The sequence below is a fragment of the Toxotes jaculatrix genome, chromosome 21, assembly GCF_017976425.1.
Source record: "Toxotes jaculatrix isolate fToxJac2 chromosome 21, fToxJac2.pri, whole genome shotgun sequence".
Classification (NCBI taxonomy): Eukaryota; Metazoa; Chordata; class Actinopteri; family Toxotidae; genus Toxotes; species Toxotes jaculatrix.
Genome location: NC_054414.1, coordinates 16,447,105 through 16,464,874, shown reverse-complemented (window position 1 = coordinate 16,464,874; position 17,770 = coordinate 16,447,105). Strand labels below are relative to the sequence as shown.

Sequence of the window (17,770 nt, the reverse complement as noted above, 5' to 3'; positions counted from 1 at the left end):
CCCTTCCCCTGCCTGGCAGCTAAACAGCCATTGCAGAAATGCTGAGCTGAGGGAAATACCCACTGATGTCAGAGCTGCACTGAATGGACAAGTATGCCCCCTACTCCCGCTTCCCTGCTTCTCTCCCTCTCTGCCTTTTTGTTCCCCTGCTACTCGGTCAATTATCTGATTCATGCAAAATCAGAATGTATCCCTCTCAGAAACGTTAACTCACTGCTCTGCATTTGAAAACTGCAAATCATCAAGTCCCTTTATAAAGTGTCACTCTCATAAGAAAAAGTCAAGTCATCGGATTCTCAGCCCTGCGTGCCACTGAGTTAGAACCGAAGTTCAAGGCTTCTGTAATCGTTAAATGCTCCATTTAATGGTGAAATTGTGTGCACTCACCTGATTCAGACTTCTTGGCATACTTTTTGCTCTGTCCCCTGATTATGAGGATGAACACCAGCAGCAGAATGAAGATGAGCCCCACCAGAGCCACCACAACCAGGAACCACCACTCCTCGTAGAAAGGCGCCACTTTCTGGGCTGAATGAAACAAAGAAAAGTGGAATTCACTGTGGTTGAAAACATTTGGCCATTTTTCTGTGACGTTTGAATTACCTTAGAGAATTTCATTTAATCTGAAACTTAATATTAACAAATACATATAAGCTCACCAGATATAGAGGGAGAGGGAAGACTTGGAGAGCCATAGCCATAGTCGTTCACTCCAATTACCCGGAAGTCATAACTGACCCCTTGCTTTAGGATATCCATGTTGAAAGTATGTAATGTTGCTTCCTTGGGGATGTCCTTGATTAAGATATCCCACAATCCCTCATCTGTAAGGGAGATTAAGTTGTAACTTTGGGTCAGAGAAGACTGTGAAAGTTGCAAAACATTTAAACAATGTCAATATGTTGTTTGTTAAAAGGTTGTTTGTTTGTTTGATGTAAGGCTCCAGTCTGGCTGCCAGCTCCCAGGGTAATTCATAATTCCTACAAATATTACACAATCCATCAATTTCAGCGCTCTCGTAAAATTTACAGCATTAAAATCTACATCATAAATAGTGGTGAAGCCATATTTCATATGAAGCCATGTTAGATGGCTTACTGCTTGCTTTGGAAATCCTGTCAGTGACCATTTATTACACATGGCTGCTTGTAAACATCAATGTTAGTTTGAGTCTTTTAATGGGGTACACAAACATAAACAAGCACCGGAGTTCATCTGTCATGTTGCTGAACTCTGGCAAAAGTTAGAAAAGCTGATGTAATTAGATTCAAAGACAAAAACAAGTCATCAAGTTATACGAGACTGCAGAGAGTTATGGCTCTTGGCGCATGCATTAGAGAAAATGAGGGGAAGGGGTGTGAGTGGGGCTGGTTTAACCATCTTTATCGTCCCCTGGGCATTGACCCTTAGCTATACATTATCATCCGACAGTCCTGGCTAATGCTCCATAAAATCTCGAACTAAGTATCCCCCTCAGTTTTCACTTAAAAGTTGTGAAACACATCCCTGCCGCTGAGTCACCTACCATCCATCACCCCTCTTAACCCTGCCCGGGCATGTCAATCACAACTGAAACTTGATGCCAATTGTCTCAGCTGCAGCACCTCAATCAATATCCCATTAAAATACCAGGGACAAAGACACTGGGGCAGCAGATGTTAACACTTTACACCACTTTTCTTAATCTAACTATCAAGTAGGTAATTAGGCAAGGTTTCCAAATTCATGACTAAAGTGGTGATCATATGGTTTGGGTCCTCATGCAGCTGAGGCACATACCTGAAGGTCGGGCCTCAATGACGTAGCGTGTGATGGGAGCCCGCCCTGGGTCCCCACTGGTCCAATGGATGGTCAGGGCTGAACCATAGCGTGTGATAAAGGGCTCTCCGGGGGGTCCTGGGGCTCCTGAGGACAAATAATAAAGTGTCTCGGTCAAGCATTTGAAACCAATGATTGCAAACATTTTCATTTTCATAAACAAACATCATTGCCGCTACCTTCTCCGGGGCCGGTGGTGATATTGGCCTCCACCTCGGGCCCGTAGATAAAGGTCTTGGCCCGGATGCGGAAGTTATATGTGACACCATCAGCCAGGTCTTTGAGCTTCAACCAGAGTGGCCCGGTCCCCTTCACGTCCACGGTCACTGTCTTACTTACGCCTGGGGGGGGGGGGGAGTGAAGACAGTCGGCACAGGCCACTGAAGACTCTAGACAAACACACCACATTTAGAGCAGGTCTTACACAGGCCAGGCAATGTGGAAGCACACTTAACACAGGCAAACACACACGCAGTAATGGAATTAGTAGTGGGAAATATGTTTGCATTTTGGCACTGAAGTCACACATTATTTATGATGATAATAGAAGATATGTAAAGGTTGCAATGACATATGAGCTGCTTAGGTGATGGTTAGTTTGTAGCTCAAGAAAAATGCACAGCACAAGAATTTGACCATGCTGAATTAAAATTATCTAAAAATTCAAATTTTTAAAATTCAGATTTTACACAAGTTTTAATTTATGATCCAAATAGATCCTGTAGTGTGCATAAAGCTTTTTTTTTTTAGAAGCCAGCAGCCATTTTAAGCAGGGAGAAGTCTAATGGCTAAGAAAGAGGCCTTACCATCTACGGGTGTGCAGGGTTCATAGATCAGACGGTAGCCCTCAATGATGCCATTAGGGAATGTGGGCTCACCCCAGGACACATTGACCGAGGTGGTGGTCAGCTCACTGAAGTGAATGAAGCTGGGAGCACTGGGAGCTGCAACATACAAAGGTCAAAAGATATATGGGTGGTAGTCAGTAAAGTAGACTTGTGAGGGAGAGGGCTCAGTACAGAGCCTGTAAAAAAGATCAGCTACAACTAAAGGATAACCATATGACAAAGGTTAGGATCCCATTTTTTTTATTTGCGAGTTAGATTCCTTTGCTTGTTTGGCAAACTTGAAAAAGTGATTACTATTCTCTCAGCAAAGTCGATATCTGTAGGTCTGAACTGCTGCTGCTGTTACTTTTCTTACTGCAGATCCAGAGCTGCAGGTCTGAAATTGTTGGCGCTGCAGCTTTCTGACTGAATGATATTGGCTGAGAATGGCTGAGATGCTTTGCAGTGTGTGTCCTTGTTCACCAGTTGAACTGCCTTGATTAGGTCAACACCACATTTTTGCTAAACTGCATTCAGGTTAAAAGGCTAGACGTTGCTTAAAAATACTATCTGACCTAGGTCAAGCTAATTCCCAATCACAATCACCATTCTCAGCCTCCAGGGCACATTACAGCCGGCTGAGCTTGCGACACCGCCAAACTCAAAACAGTGTTTGCCCTGTAGTCTTTACACTTGTCGAGCAGGAGCTGAGACGCTTGCAAAAGACAATGTCTCTTTGTCTTCTAAAAAGATGGGATAACTATGTCCACAGTGCCGCTCCCTCCTCCCCCTTCCAGCTTGTCATCCGCTTCCTTCTCCCGACACTGACCCACACGTGAAACCGAGAATCTGCGAACACCTTCTTTTTCTTGCTTTTTACTGGTCTAAGACGCAGCACACAAAGTGCACCAAAACTGTAACAATGGCTTCTTTTACACAGGAGTTTAAGACAGAAAGAAAGATAAGAGAAAAAGAAAGAAAGAAAGATAGACAAATGGAATGGGGGAGGTTTTGTATTGGGGTTTTGTAGACATAGCATGCCAGTAGACAGAAAGCTTGAATTTTCATACCACCTACTTCTCAGACAAAACAGGAGATTCAGCAAATGAGCTCAGACTGGGTTTGCTGATTAGGAACTTATGCTCAGTGTGTGGTTCCGCTAACATCGTTTGGCATGCTGACAGCAACGATTAGCATCATCTTCACATCAAATTCTTTCCTCATGGTTGACTCATCCAGTTTGAGAACACTCTCAGGGTTCTCCAAACTAACATCAGCACCACCAGCGGCACATAAACATGACAAACGAGTGAACGTGGCTGCACGCACTCTAATTTATCTGCTTTAGTCAAGTCATCCTGTTCCCTCATTTGTCTTCGGCTTGTCTTGTTTTTCTCAATACTTCTCCGTCATATGTTCATTCATTACATACAGAAATGTTTGTTTTACTATATTGCTTGAATGCAACAGTCCTGACTGTTGCACACACTGATAGTTTGCATGTTTATTGGTATCTAGTGGTTTGATTTACCTGCTTGCTGAGTGCGTCCCCTGGTTGGTGGGCTGCGGGGTCCATCCCCAGCAGCATTGAAGGGGGCAACACTGATCATATAGGTGGTGTAACCAGTCAGGTTCTTCAGTTTCACCCCTCCTTCCGGCATGAACAGAGTCCGTAGCCGCTCCGTCTCATTCTTACGCTGGAACTCCCAAAAGTAAACCTACATGGAGTAAGAGAGGCATAAATAAATATTAATGTCTTCAGACACTGTTCAGGGACTGCAACTACTTCTGGTTCTATAAAACTCAGTCCCATTTCAGACTCCCTTAAGGGAGACACGCAATTTCATTTTATTCCCTATAAATGTTTTCTCGAGCAACAGACTAAACATTTCATTGAGAGCCCCTGTGGAAAACAGCGTTAGCTAAAAGTGCAAAAATGTGCATTTAATGGTTTAATTAACATCAAATATATGTAGTCTCTTGTGAACCACAAAAAACATTTAAATAATGATAAAAACAGAACACAATATTACTGCTTTATTTAGAAGTGAGCACATAAAACATTGTTGCTCTTTGGCCCAGCATGGCATTTTAAGAAAAGTGTCTGACCTTATAGCCCTGGATGTCTCCATTCTGTGCATCTACAGGTGGAGGGTCCCACGTCACGTCCAGCTGAGTGGCTGTTGCGGACTGTATGGCCACGTTCTGGGGTGGGGCTGTAGGCACTGTCATCACACAAACATACCATAACCATACATTAAAAGATTTGAGTGTCTGTTACCAGTTAAAGCAGAAAATCCTAAATTGTTCAGCCTACACAGAAAATCCCTGGGATTGAAGAAAGACAAATCACACCTGAAATCTTAACATGTCTCTATTTCGCCACGAGTGACTGCTGTATGGAAAAGCCTAATCTACTTATGTTGAAGGTGGTGAAATAAATTTGTCATTGAGACTGTGTTGATTAAAATGACAGGAAGTGTACAAACCTGCTTCTCCCACAAACACCTCCTGCGGTGGGCTGGTTGGCCCCTCGCCCACAGCGTTGTATACACTCATGCGTATCTCATAGCGCTTGTGTTTACTTAGCTCTGCGGCAGAAGTAAACAAGAGGGGATATAGAGTTAGAAATTATATCTAACTCATAACAAATTGTGAAATGTACTTTTTTAGAAGTTTCATTTCCCACTCCGGAGCATCCAATTCTCTATCCGCAGTGGTGCTTGTCATTGCTCCACTGTTAACCAATGAGGAGGTTAGTCACCTTCCTCCAGGTGCCCCAAACAATCAGGATGAGTCAGTGCTGCACTAACAATAACATGATCCCTCACTGGCGTCTGTGAATAATGCTACAGTAAAGTCAACACTGAATTTCTGTTCGGTAAAAATTTGGGGAAGTCCTACTTCAATTACAAACTGCTCGAATGGGTTAGAAATATGTAGCTTATTTGCTTATTCGAAGAGGCTGACGTGCAAACCAAGGAGTATGCTGGACTAGGAGGGCTTGTGCGCTCAGTGTTCCAGAATTTCTGTGTACAGAGTGCTTCCACTGGCCTCAGCAGAAGTGTTTGTACCAATGTGATGTGAACATAAGCATCCAAATGTTGTGTTACTTTGCTTGATACTCTGCTTTTCCTGTAGCACTGTACAAGGCAGCAGAGTACTTGAGATTCAAAGACAGATAGACAAACTTATTAGTTTGGGGACTGAATCACTGAGTACACATGGGCACGTGCATGTTTCTGTGAGACAGAGACATAACACAACTTACTGTCCAATTCATACTCAGTCAGAGTTGAGTCGCTCAGATTCCGGATGCTGTAGGGGGCTGAGGTGGAAAGGTAGAGAGAGAAAAGGTAAAATGAGAAGGAGGTAGTGGAGAGACAATAGCATTAGTGTCCGAAGTCTAATATTTTCATTGATGAGGAAGGCATCACTACCATCTTTAAAAAATCCACATAATCACAGTGATCATAGCTCCGAGAGAGCCCCAGAATGACTCAACAAGGGTAAAATTATAGGCTGAGTTGCACAGAGCAGTAGAAACAGTGCGGCTCCTGAGTAAACCTAATAATAGCCTGCAGCTGATAGCTACTGATCACAAGATGAAATGTTTTGCTGTGAAGTGTCAAGACCAGCGGGGAGATTTGGGGAGCAGAATAGGCCTGTGTGAAAGTTTTCCTCTGATGGAAATAATGGTGCTGCTGACACATAAAGACTGTGCAGGAATAATCAACCATGACAGCCTCATAATTACGTGAAAGTGCTGCTGAAGTAAAGTGTAGAAAATGGCTCATACTTTTGCCGAACGAATAGTGATATGCAGTTTCTGTCTTTGGTTACTTTATTTTAGTTCATAATTTAGCATTTAAAATCACATACTATCAATCTACAATAAATGCAGCATACCAATAGTTGTTCTAAAGGTAAATGCTATACTACAAAATGAATTTGTGTAAGAAACCAGCAGTGTGAGTGGCAGAACGATGCGGTTTGTTGTGTTAGCTGCACTTATTCCTCACCAGTGAGCTCGGCCCAGGTGGACACGCTGTTGATGGTGTGAACAGAGTAACTACGGAGACGGTCATACAGCAGCTCACGGTATCGAATCCGAAAGCCCAGTAAGATTCCATTGATCTTCTCCTCAGAGGGGGGCTATAAGGGAAAAGGTGGGGAGTTAAGGTCTGGTGTAGCAGATCCCTGCAGACCTGAATGCTAGAAATTGCCTACGATACTGCATGTGGCCCAGTTTTTTACTTATAATGAGGTCATATAAACCGATCATTTCAACGTAACTGGTTTTACTTGTATGTTTCTTCATTGTAAAATTCCCACCCTGTGTTTTGTCTCTAACTTCCCATCACTGTAGAGACTTACAGTAAAGGAAACACACAGACTGAAAAAAGCTACCACTAAGACTGAGCTCATCCACGGGTGAGTAACGCGGAGAAATCCCCCATGGTTGAACATGAGAGAGCAGGCCCAGAGGGGAGAGGCAGAGACAGAGAAAACAAGTACCTCTCTATCCTTATAAACTCTACGAGTGTTCTCCATAAAAGTAAAATTGTGGCTTGGAGCCTCCTGTTTTCCTTTTTATGACCTGTTAATTCAGGTGTGAGTGTAGGAGAGTGTTTTTATTAGACAGAGTAGAGGGTGTGCGTAAAAGTGTGTAGCTTCCAGTCTGTAAGTACAGGCTTACACTGTGAACTGTCATGGTCTCTCATTAGACGCCACTTTCTCAGACTTTTTTGTGGATTTTAGAAACAATGAAACGTAAAAACAAGTCCCACCGTCTCCTCTTACCTGCCAGCGGATCAGCACCGACGTCGTTGTGTGGGGCGTCACAGAGAGAATTGTGGGCGCTTCATCGGGCGCTGAGGCAATAAAAGTGAGATAAATGAGCTAAACAGACCTGAAAATGTGCACGATTCGAGATGCTAAATCCATGTGCAGTGGCATTCAAGGAGCATAAACACACAGAAGCTTCAACAGAATAGCCATTGACAGATGAATCAAAAATAGCAACTGGAAAGATCAGTGGAGCAAACATTTCTTTAGTTGTTTAAAGAAACATGGGGCAAACTTCGCCAAGGTTTTACTGCTGCCCCTCTTGTCTCATGGTAACTGCAGATGGTCCGCACATGACATCACCTGCTGCCTTTGCCAGGGGGGTCTGATTCTCAACAACAGGCTAATTCATGCAGACATTAAACTCTTTTCATCGTGATACAGAACAAAGCCATACCTTTGGCTTTATTTCTTTTTTTTTTTTTTTTTTAAATTAGTGTCAATATTGGACCTATAAATATCTACATAAAGCATATGAGCATACCATATATTAGAGATATTACCATATTATACATACAGTAATACTGTTTCTGTCACAGTATGTGAGGGACTATTTCTTGGGTCCAGAGACTTCCTGTTATCATCTTTACACTTTATTAAGCAACTGATGTATAAGTGAGCTTTACTCATCAAATATTCACACTGTGAACAAGGATGTTTTCTCATCATGTCACTCTTACCATCCTGTAGAGTCGTGATCGCTTCACTTTCCTCGCTGTATTCACTGTCCCCTATGTCATTGGTGGCTTTTACTCTGAACTGGTAGGATGTGAAGGGCTTGAGCCTTAGGAATGGAGGCACAGGAAAGCACATTAATCTTGATGATAAACTACTGCAGTGGATCTTAAACCTTTTAAGCCACAGACATCAAAAGAGAAATGTGGTCTTGCTGTGAGAGCTACAGGCTGTTCACGCAAACTACAGGGCAAATTTAAACCAAAACCCGCCTGCTGCATTTGTTGAATTTCTTCCCAAATACCATGAATGTTTTTTGCCTGTATTATACCATTATTTATGTTCTAGACCAAACCGAAATACCCCGGAAAAAATATTTTAGTATAAGGATATTGCTGATTTTCCAGCTACACTACAGCCGAGGGAATATTTAAGTGAATGTAGCAGTGGGGACTGTGAGAAGACAGATTGCTGTTTAATTTAGTATTACCCTCTTCCATCTAAAGAGAACAAATAGACATACATTTGTTGTAATAAAAGAGATAAAATTTGCCCCCGACTATAACCAGAACCTGTTAGCTGATAATTACTCTCTACCTGGATACTATGTAGGAGGTGGCCTCGTGGTTGACGGAGGCAGAGTGGACTGTCCAGTTGCTCTCAGGAAGCTCTCTAAGCTGCACCGTGTAATAACGCACAGGGGACAGGCCGTCGCTGCCTGGCTCCCACGACAGCAAAACCTGGCGGGCCTGAACGTCTTTCTGAGGAACCATGGGACGGCTGGTGGGCTGGGGACGAGCTGGAGGGATGCACACACAGACAGACAGAGGCACACACAGACAAAGAGGCATTGAGAGAAGAGTTGGATGACAAAAATGGGAAATGGATGTTGCAAAGAGGAATAATAAAAGCAAGGATGGAAAACGAGAAAAAAACAGAGCTTCTGTAAATGGTTTTGAAAGAAATGCACTTTTACTTATTGCTTTCTGCTCGCTCGCATTTGCATGGGCTATGTTGCACAGACAAGGAAAAAATGTGTAATTCCGATGAATGAAAACTAGCTGAAAAATGAAAGTTGCAGAGTAAACAATCTGCAAAATGCCTTGAGGGAAGCAGATGGACTGATTCATTCACAAAACTGCATCAGAATGCTTCTGATAAACACCCAAAGGGCACAAACACGCCTTTAGAAAACACATCTGCTTACTGAACCGTTAACTGGAAATGAACTAAGTGCAATGAGGGCTCAGCACAGCTCCCTGCAAGTTGAGTCACTGCGGAGATCACACACCTGTGTCTGCTCTCAGAATTATGTATACAACTGCGTTTCCTGTTTGTTAGTGGACTACAAATTATGTTACTATCACACTTCAAAATGTCACTTCACTTTGCAAAACACCATTAGAGATAATGATTTTTTTTTAACGTGCTCATTCAAATTGTCGCTGTATAATCGCTGACCACATATCCAGCTCTCTAGTCTTTTATTTAAATGTAAATGTATTTAAATGCACCACACATTCAGTAAGTTATGATTACCTCTTTTCTCCGTGGTGACCACCAGCGCCTCGGCGGCCTCGCCCCAGCCCTTCCTTGTCTGTGCTGTGATGCGGAACACATAGGTGGACTCCGGCTTGAGGCCCGTCACTGTGTACTGGCGAGCGCTGGGGCTCAGCACGTCGACTGTTGCTGTGTTGCTATTGGTGGAGTTTAAGTGGTATGTGATCTGGTAGGCTGGAGAAAAGTTTGGAGACAAACAGTCTTATTGGAGTTGTCATAAGAGGCTCAGTGGTAAATTAAATCTAGGCTGAAAAAAATGTATTTTAGGTATTTGAAGCATTTGTTGTTTGTGTTGGTTTTCCTAACAACAAGAGGACGAGCAAACTGTGCAACAAGCAGCTTTGTCTCTTTAAAACTATGCTATTAGCATCTGCTCCTGCATACTGCTGTGTGGGTCTGTCATATTATACTGTTTAAAATAAATTATTTGACAGATGTATAATGAATCAAACACTCACAAGGAAATCCCCTATTAGCTAACAAGAGAATCCAACTCCCTTTACAGCAATGCTGGAAAATAACACAATTTGATTTCCCCTAACTAAAGCTGTCTAGTCCATCAAGTTGATAAAAACACAGCAGAAGTATGTCGAGAGTCACCTGTGAGCCCGATGGTCCATTAAATCTAAATAAGTAGTATTTAATACTTTGTGTGCAGTATTTGGTAGTTTCTAGGTAATTTACTTACACTTCAACACCACACAGTGTTTCACAACATTTTTAGAGACATTTCAGAGAATAAAAGTGACCATGAAATGGAAATGATCTTGTATGTTACTAACCAAGTATAATGCCATTGGGCTGCGAGGGGGACTGCCAAATAAGCCGGACTGAAGTGGTCCGAACTTCAGGGAACAGGATGCCCACTGGAGGTCCTGGCACTGCAGAATAAAGCAGAAGACATAATAACAAATCTCAACATTTCATATTTCAGTTTTGGTGACCAAAAATCACAGCAAACTAAAGATATTCATGATGTGCCATAACATAATAATGCAAATACTGAGTGTTGCTAAATCCTAAGCCCATACCATCATCCAAAGTCCTCTCCAGGATGGGTGGAGAACTGGGCCGTCCATCTCCAATCCGAGTGAAAGCCAGAACCTGGATCTCATAGAGCACGTATTTCCCCAGACCAGTCAGCTGGACACTGTGGGTTGCGTTGCCCTCCACTGACCAGAAGTGGATTGCACTGTCAGAGTCCTTCTCTTTGTACACCACCTGACCCGGTGAGGAGAAAAGAGATGATGAGAAAATGAGTGCATTTGGAAATGAAGTAGGAGAAACGGCCTCACATACTGTCACCCTGCTGCTCTGTATACTGCCTAAAAATAGCTGACATTTCTAAAAACTAATTAGATGTCTTTGAATACTTGGTAAATAAATACTGAATAACCGTAAAACATAAACTGCACAAACAGACCTTGTAGCCCAGAATGAGACCATTTCTGTCTGGCTCCGGGACTTCTAACCAGCGCACCAGGATACTGCTTGAGGTAGTGGCGAAGGCAGACACGTTGGTGGGTCCACAGGAGGGGACTGGAAAACAAAGAGAGCAGAGAGGCGAAAAAATTATGCCTGAATAGTCCATTGTTTGCCATATATTCTGAATAATTAATTTACCACGCTCCCTCTGTGTATGTGTATTTACTGTGTGGATGTAGGAGTATGACAGAGAGGCAGGTTGAGTGATCTGCTATGGTTATATCATTTGTGTCTGTGTTTGCACATAGGCTCTGATATCCTCCTGGTATACCCTCCAGGGCAGCTGAAAAAAATGACTCAAGAATAGGTCTTTTCTCTTCCTTGGCACTCATCCCTGGACATAATGCCCTGATTCCTAAGAATCTGCTGGAGTGAGTGGAAAAAAGAGCACAAGAATTACACATTCAAGTCCATGTGTTCTCAATTTCCTCAGACTCCTTCCTTCACTCCTTCCACTCCTCACTACCCAACGTCTGGAGAAGAAGGGAAAAGAGCTGTCTTAAAAAGGAGTGGGCTGATAAAAAGTCTTTAGCCTGATATTTGAGTAGGAAACAGTCTGCTCACAAACAAATTTAACATATGGCATCATATAAACTGTAACTGTCTGTTTGTTACCTCTATTATAACTAATGTAGATAGTCCACACATGTTGCAAAAACAAAATGAGTAGTCAGTGTGCTTTTATTCTGATTAAATCAATGAAAACATGGTACCTGTACAGGACTGTGTGCGTTGCTGTGAGCTGGTTTTAGGTGTACAACAAACACCTTGATTGTAATAAAAATTTCATAGTTGTTTTTTGACAAGAACTTAGCACTTGGCAGCAGAAAAGAAAAGCACTTTTGAGTAATTAAGCAAGCAATGCCATATTTCTGTAATGATAGTAATGTCATTCATAGATCATCAGATCAGAATAGCAGTGTTTTTCACAGAGGGTGACAGAAGAGGTGCTAATTTACCAGACTCCCTGGTCCTGCCTCTGACCGGCTGGCTCCAGGGTCCCATTCCAATGCCATTGACAGCCTGGACCCTGACCTCGTACTCCGTCCACTCCTCTAGGTCCTCGATGGTAAACTCTCTCTCCAGACGATCAGCAATGACATGGGTCAGTGCCCGACCCTGTGAGCCCACACGGGAGTACTGAACTCTGTAGCCCACCTGCTCTGCATTCCCGTTGTATTCCCATTCAGGCAAAGGCTGGGCAGATGAACAGAAAGAGGAGGCAGGCAGCAAAAGTGGGTCAAAACAAGCCAGATTCTTATACTGTAACATTACGATTCCGAAATGCCATGTTTATGGTTATATGCACAGGAGAAGCAGATTCCTATTTACCACCCATCGTAACCAGAGGCTGGTTTCGCTAGCGGTGCGCAGGGTTACGTTGGCAGGGGCAATGTCAGGAGAAGCCGGCAGGGTCTGGATCCTTCTGGATGGCTGGCTTGGAGGACTGGTGCCCACTATGTTCACTTGACGCATACGGAACCTGGTATTTGGAGTTAAACATTATTATAGTGCAACTTCTGCAAGGGGATGGTTTCATTTGAACTGAAATCACAACTCAGAATCGGACAGCTCAAAATGAACTCCAACATTATTGTAGTACTTGCAGTGTGTATGTGAGTCTTATTGTGTTTGAACTGACATTACAGCACTCAATATGAATACAGTATGAATACGCCGAAGGGAGAGCTGTTTGTGTTTAAAAAAAAAATCCAACGTGAGTGTTTAACTCTACTGAAATGTAAAGTGGCAGCATTGATGCTGGAATGATGAGAATTATAGTTGCTGAGGGTCTTTAGGGATTGGCTCTGTGAAATGTTAATTGGTTATATTGAATGTGATCACGGAAAACAAGCAGAAAGCACTAAGATAAAGATCATGCACACACTGTAAGGTAATTTTAAAATCACACTAGACATAATAAGCTTGTATCCAAATCAAAGGAAAACAGAGTAAGATAAGCTCCTGAGATATGCTGAAATTAGCCAAGATACTGAAGTGCACATACACCTTATCTGTCGTTTGTCACGATCTGCACAAGCTTAATTTCCATGTTATCTGACATTGCAGGAATATACTGGAAAAGTAGCATGTTCATCCCAATTAGTTTCACTTAACAGATTTGTTTGTTTTAGTTACATTGAGATACTCATTAAAAATGAATGTAGGCAGACATGGTGAAGTAGGTACAGTTTCCAGGAGGCTACCTGTAGAAGGTGTAGGGGTTGAGACCTGGCACTTCTAAGGATCGAGCCTCGGGTTCGTTGGACACCTGGTGGACCATCACCCAGTCCTCATTTTCTCCGACCACACCCACCTGAGACCAAGACAAGCATAAAGCATGACAAATAAGATTTGGCAATGAGCGCAAGTCCAAGTAATGCAAAACCCTCAATCTAAAGGAGTCTGCGAGAGCTGTTCAATCTAGAAATCACATTTGTATCTTGAATCAATCCAAAATAAGGAGGATGACTCCAAAAGCAATAACACATAGTTAAGAAAAATGGAACTTCAGCTCTGGATTAAATCTGCCTCACCTGAGCCTCCACCTGCCAACGAGAAATGGAAGTCTTGCCATCATAGCCAGGTTTGAACTGCAGGGTGATGGAGCGTGGGCCGATGTTGGAAATGGCCATGTTGGTAGGAGGGCCAGGAAGCTCTGTGAAGAACAAGTGAAGAAAAAGCCAAAGTTGAACAAAGAGAGAGACAAAGATGACTGAGGGAACAAATAACAAACTCTACCATAAGTTTATTTTGTCTTGCTGCTGTCACACAAGGTGGTTTTGGTTTGTGGGCTTTACTTGGGGAAATCCATCTACCACAGCACCCCCTTGTGGCCGCACAGATACTGCACACAGATGAATTTCTCAGCGATCTCACTTAATTGCCTCCCTTGTGCTCCCAACTTCAGCTAAGACAGCAAAAGCAGATTAGATTGGGAAAAGATGCTTACGCACAGTACACAGGCAGAGACAATGTCATGAATGTCAATTACACTGCAGTTATCTGGAGATATGATTCAATCTGATATCCTACTGTTTACACTTGAGTTGAGTAAACAATAAGAATGGATGGTTCCCTGGAAATCCTGGAGGGAAAACAAATCTGAAAATGGTGAATTCAAGGAACAGCAGGAGGGCAGTTTTGTGTATATGAATATCAGTGTGTGTTTGCGCGTGTCAGGTTTTTGTGTGTTTCTGTGTGTCTGTGTAGGTATGTATGAGAAAGTGCCACTGCATTAAATAATTAATTCTTCATCTTTTTTTCCCCATAACGTTTCCCTCAAGATAAACATTACACCTGCCATAACAGATCCCCATTCATTGCACAATATGGTTTACATAAATACTAGACTAGAGGACAGAGGCCTAATATTAAAAAGATATAATCACTCCCATGGGCATACTAAGCATTTTTACCAGGATTGCTTAAATTAGGGTGTATTCAGCCCTAGTGAAATGCAGATCATACACATTGCAGTAAAATTACCACCTCTAAATCATTTGCATGACTGATTATTGAGGTGGCTGGATCCTCATGTTACAGTTGAGTCGCAGGAACACAGGCTTTTCTTTATACATATACAATGGGATCAATCTGTATTCTGGGGACTGTAACTGCTGCTCTGAAGCCTGCTCTCAAATTAACAGCCTGTCATTTCACAGGTTTCACAGATGTCCGGGCTCTGAATGCTGTTCTAGTAATTGACATGGGCATTGTATTTCTATTACACAATTTTGCAAACATGAAATCATTAAACACTGTAATTGTCCTTAATGCTCTCTTGGGAGCTATTATTTTGTGGATGTCGGGCAGATATGTGTATTGCTGATTTTTTTTTTTTTTGGACTCTGCCAGCTTGGGTGACTGGGGAGGTCTGATTTAATTGTGTCTGGCACCAGATAACACAAGAGTGTGTTCACTAAGTTCAACGTGAAACAGTAAATATGCAGGAAGGAGAGGTTTCATAAAGGTTCACAGCTATTAAAAAAATTAACCCTTATGATGCCTTCAGGGTTGTCTTGGCTTGGACTGCACGTTTCTAAAGCGTGCATTAGAAACTAGACGTGAATTTAAGAGGGCATTTATGAGACATGGGGGCCCTAATAAAAAAAAAGGCACTGAGTTGCATTTTGGGAAACGTAGGAACCAAGGTTTTTTTCATTACTGAGGTGAGGGCACATATCTTAGAGCCAGATATCTCATTACCACAACAAGTAACTGTGAGGTTTGATAATTCTAGGGGTTTCAGTTAGTTAGTTAGTTGGTTACTAACCTGGTGGGACACCGGAGGAGATAGTGGAGGAGGACAGCTGGCCTTGACCCTTGGAGGTCATGCCAGCCACTTCAATGGTATAGGTGGTGAGAGCAGTGAGCCCGGTGACCCTGTACTCTAAGGTGACATTTGGCAGGTAGTGGGTAACCCTGGTGTTGGTTCGGTTGTATTCCTCCCACGAAATGCGATAACCTGAGGAGCGGCAGAGATGGGTTAATAGCGACAGACAGAGAATCCTCTCAGGGAAAATTTGACAGCACTTTTACTGCAATAGCGGCTCTCAGCTCTCATGCTACGGGGCAAGCTAACAGAAATATTAAATAAACTTCATCAAAAATTGAATATAGCAAATTAAATCAGCCTGTGATTATACCTCCCTGCACACACACCCACCGCCCACTCCCATGCACACACACACACACACACACACACACACGCTCACGCTCTCAAAGTTAATGCAATTTGCTCCTTAGCCAGCAGCTCTTTTCGCGTGATTGCATAAGGCATTGGGTAGCATTTCTTGCCAAATCAATAATTTCACATGACATGTCAGTGTTTGTCTCCTGGGAATGTGCAACACATTAATTTTTTTGGAAAAGCACTTAACAGTATGCTGCTAAATCTCAGCCTTGGTTGAGATCAAACACTTGAATATCGGTGTCACTGGTGGGCAGTTTTTTTTCTTTACTCAAAGTTTGTGCAGAATGAAGTAAGATTATTATGTTAACTGGAATAGTAGGAACACTGGCTCACTAGAAAGATCATTAATTAAAATGTTTTGCATGTACATCCCTGGACTGGTGAGACAAAATATTTATTTAGTTGATTCTACTAATTTACTTCGTTAACTTTATTTTTCGAAAACAGGTTACTGTATTATATTTGTGACACTCAGCACAAATTGTTCCTTAAGTATAAAAGAGTTAATATATGACACAAACCCAAATTGCAAAGATATTGTCTTAAAAAAACAACTTGTTAGGAGCCTCATAAGAAGCAAAATTTATCCAAAAGCCAAAGATCTCTTTCTACTGCCATTATCAGTAGAAACAGGTTTAATGTTCTCCCTGAGGAGGTTTGTTTTTTATGTAATTTGGATGAGACTTTAAACAGTATGATGCTTTAGCAGCTATACTTTGTCAGTAAAATGCCCTTCATCTCTCCTTACTACTTCTATGATTTCAAAAGCCTTGTTATGTTGTAGGAAGGAAGTCTTCTTTTTTTATGGCAGATTTATTGTGCACAGCTTGGGAAAGGAGACACATGTGCTGGGATCGCTAAATGAGGTCAAGCAGCTGTTAAAAAGCAAAGTACAACAAAGTCTTCCGGTCTCAGTTCCACTGGAGTGCTGCCTCATGTGATCAGTCTCTTTCAATGAAGCTCTGACAAATATCACCTTGGACAAACTGCTATTTCTTGCCGTTCCTGCCTCATTACAAGTATATTTTGGGAGTGAAGTGAATGTACCCGTGAGAATTCCATTCTTCTCGCTCGGCTCACTCCAGCTGACTTTGAGTGAGGTGTCCAGGATCTCAGTGAAACTCAGGTGACCCACAGCACCGGGGGCTGGGCAGGGACAAATAAGAATAATGAGCAAGGCCAGTGGGCAAATGACTTTACATACAGTTAGAGCTCATTGCTGATCAAATGGTATATTGGACTTAGCCAAAAATCTGGTGACAGCTTTTACATTTAAAATGTGTTTATAACAAAATCAGCAAAACAAGGTAATTGTTGAAAACTGTCTAATGACAAGTTGAGGAAAATTTTTTAAGATTTTTTAAAGCTTAACCAATAGTCTTTATGGGAACTAAATTCCAATTATGACGATCCTGGCTGGATGCAGAATATACTCATTCATTAGCACTTCTCTACATTTTTGTACTGCATGAATAATAGATCTTGCCCGAAGGATCTGTTACTGCTCGTGTCCCCTCGCCACCACAGGAGAGAGAAAACTGTGGAAGAAAAGTCACTTACTGTCCTCATGTGTCCTTACTGCTTTGGGCGGGCTGCGGGGGCCGTCTCCGGGTGTAGTGAAACACAGCACAGAGGTGTAATATTCAGTGAACTTTTTCAGACCTGTCACATATCCCACATGTACACTGTCCTGGAAGTTCGGTCTCACTGTTACCATAGTAACTTGTTCGTCTTTGCCAGGCTCCCAGGCCAGCAACTATAGCAGAAAAACAAAAAGAAGAAAGTGTGAAGAAAATTACCCAGACAGTTGTAAAGAAAGCAGCTAATCATTTTTTCTGTATGATTCTCACACATTTATTCT

At 42.3% G+C, this 17,770-nt stretch overlaps 1 protein-coding gene across 1 annotated transcript in view; it reads right to left on the bottom strand.

Moving 5' to 3' along the window:
• sdk2b (sidekick cell adhesion molecule 2b) overlaps nt 1–17,770 on the bottom strand; it is a 71,024-nt gene that overhangs the window by 13,316 nt on the left and 39,938 nt on the right. The window contains exons 18-41 of the mRNA XM_041029515.1: nt 17,470–17,665; nt 16,957–17,055; nt 15,490–15,681; nt 13,751–13,872; nt 13,421–13,530; nt 12,546–12,696; nt 12,173–12,410; nt 11,152–11,267; nt 10,760–10,949; nt 10,511–10,609; nt 9,708–9,902; nt 8,766–8,967; nt 8,174–8,277; nt 7,449–7,519; nt 6,668–6,800; nt 5,917–5,973; nt 5,135–5,236; nt 4,755–4,870; nt 4,177–4,363; nt 2,625–2,762; nt 1,998–2,159; nt 1,780–1,905; nt 660–824; nt 388–528 (exon numbers count right to left, since the gene is read on the bottom strand). Coding sequence (XP_040885449.1) covers nt 388–528; nt 660–824; nt 1,780–1,905; nt 1,998–2,159; nt 2,625–2,762; nt 4,177–4,363; nt 4,755–4,870; nt 5,135–5,236; nt 5,917–5,973; nt 6,668–6,800; nt 7,449–7,519; nt 8,174–8,277; nt 8,766–8,967; nt 9,708–9,902; nt 10,511–10,609; nt 10,760–10,949; nt 11,152–11,267; nt 12,173–12,410; nt 12,546–12,696; nt 13,421–13,530; nt 13,751–13,872; nt 15,490–15,681; nt 16,957–17,055; nt 17,470–17,665 — 3,412 coding nt within the window. The remainder of the gene's footprint in view (nt 1–387; nt 529–659; nt 825–1,779; nt 1,906–1,997; nt 2,160–2,624; nt 2,763–4,176; nt 4,364–4,754; nt 4,871–5,134; nt 5,237–5,916; nt 5,974–6,667; nt 6,801–7,448; nt 7,520–8,173; nt 8,278–8,765; nt 8,968–9,707; nt 9,903–10,510; nt 10,610–10,759; nt 10,950–11,151; nt 11,268–12,172; nt 12,411–12,545; nt 12,697–13,420; nt 13,531–13,750; nt 13,873–15,489; nt 15,682–16,956; nt 17,056–17,469; nt 17,666–17,770) is intronic.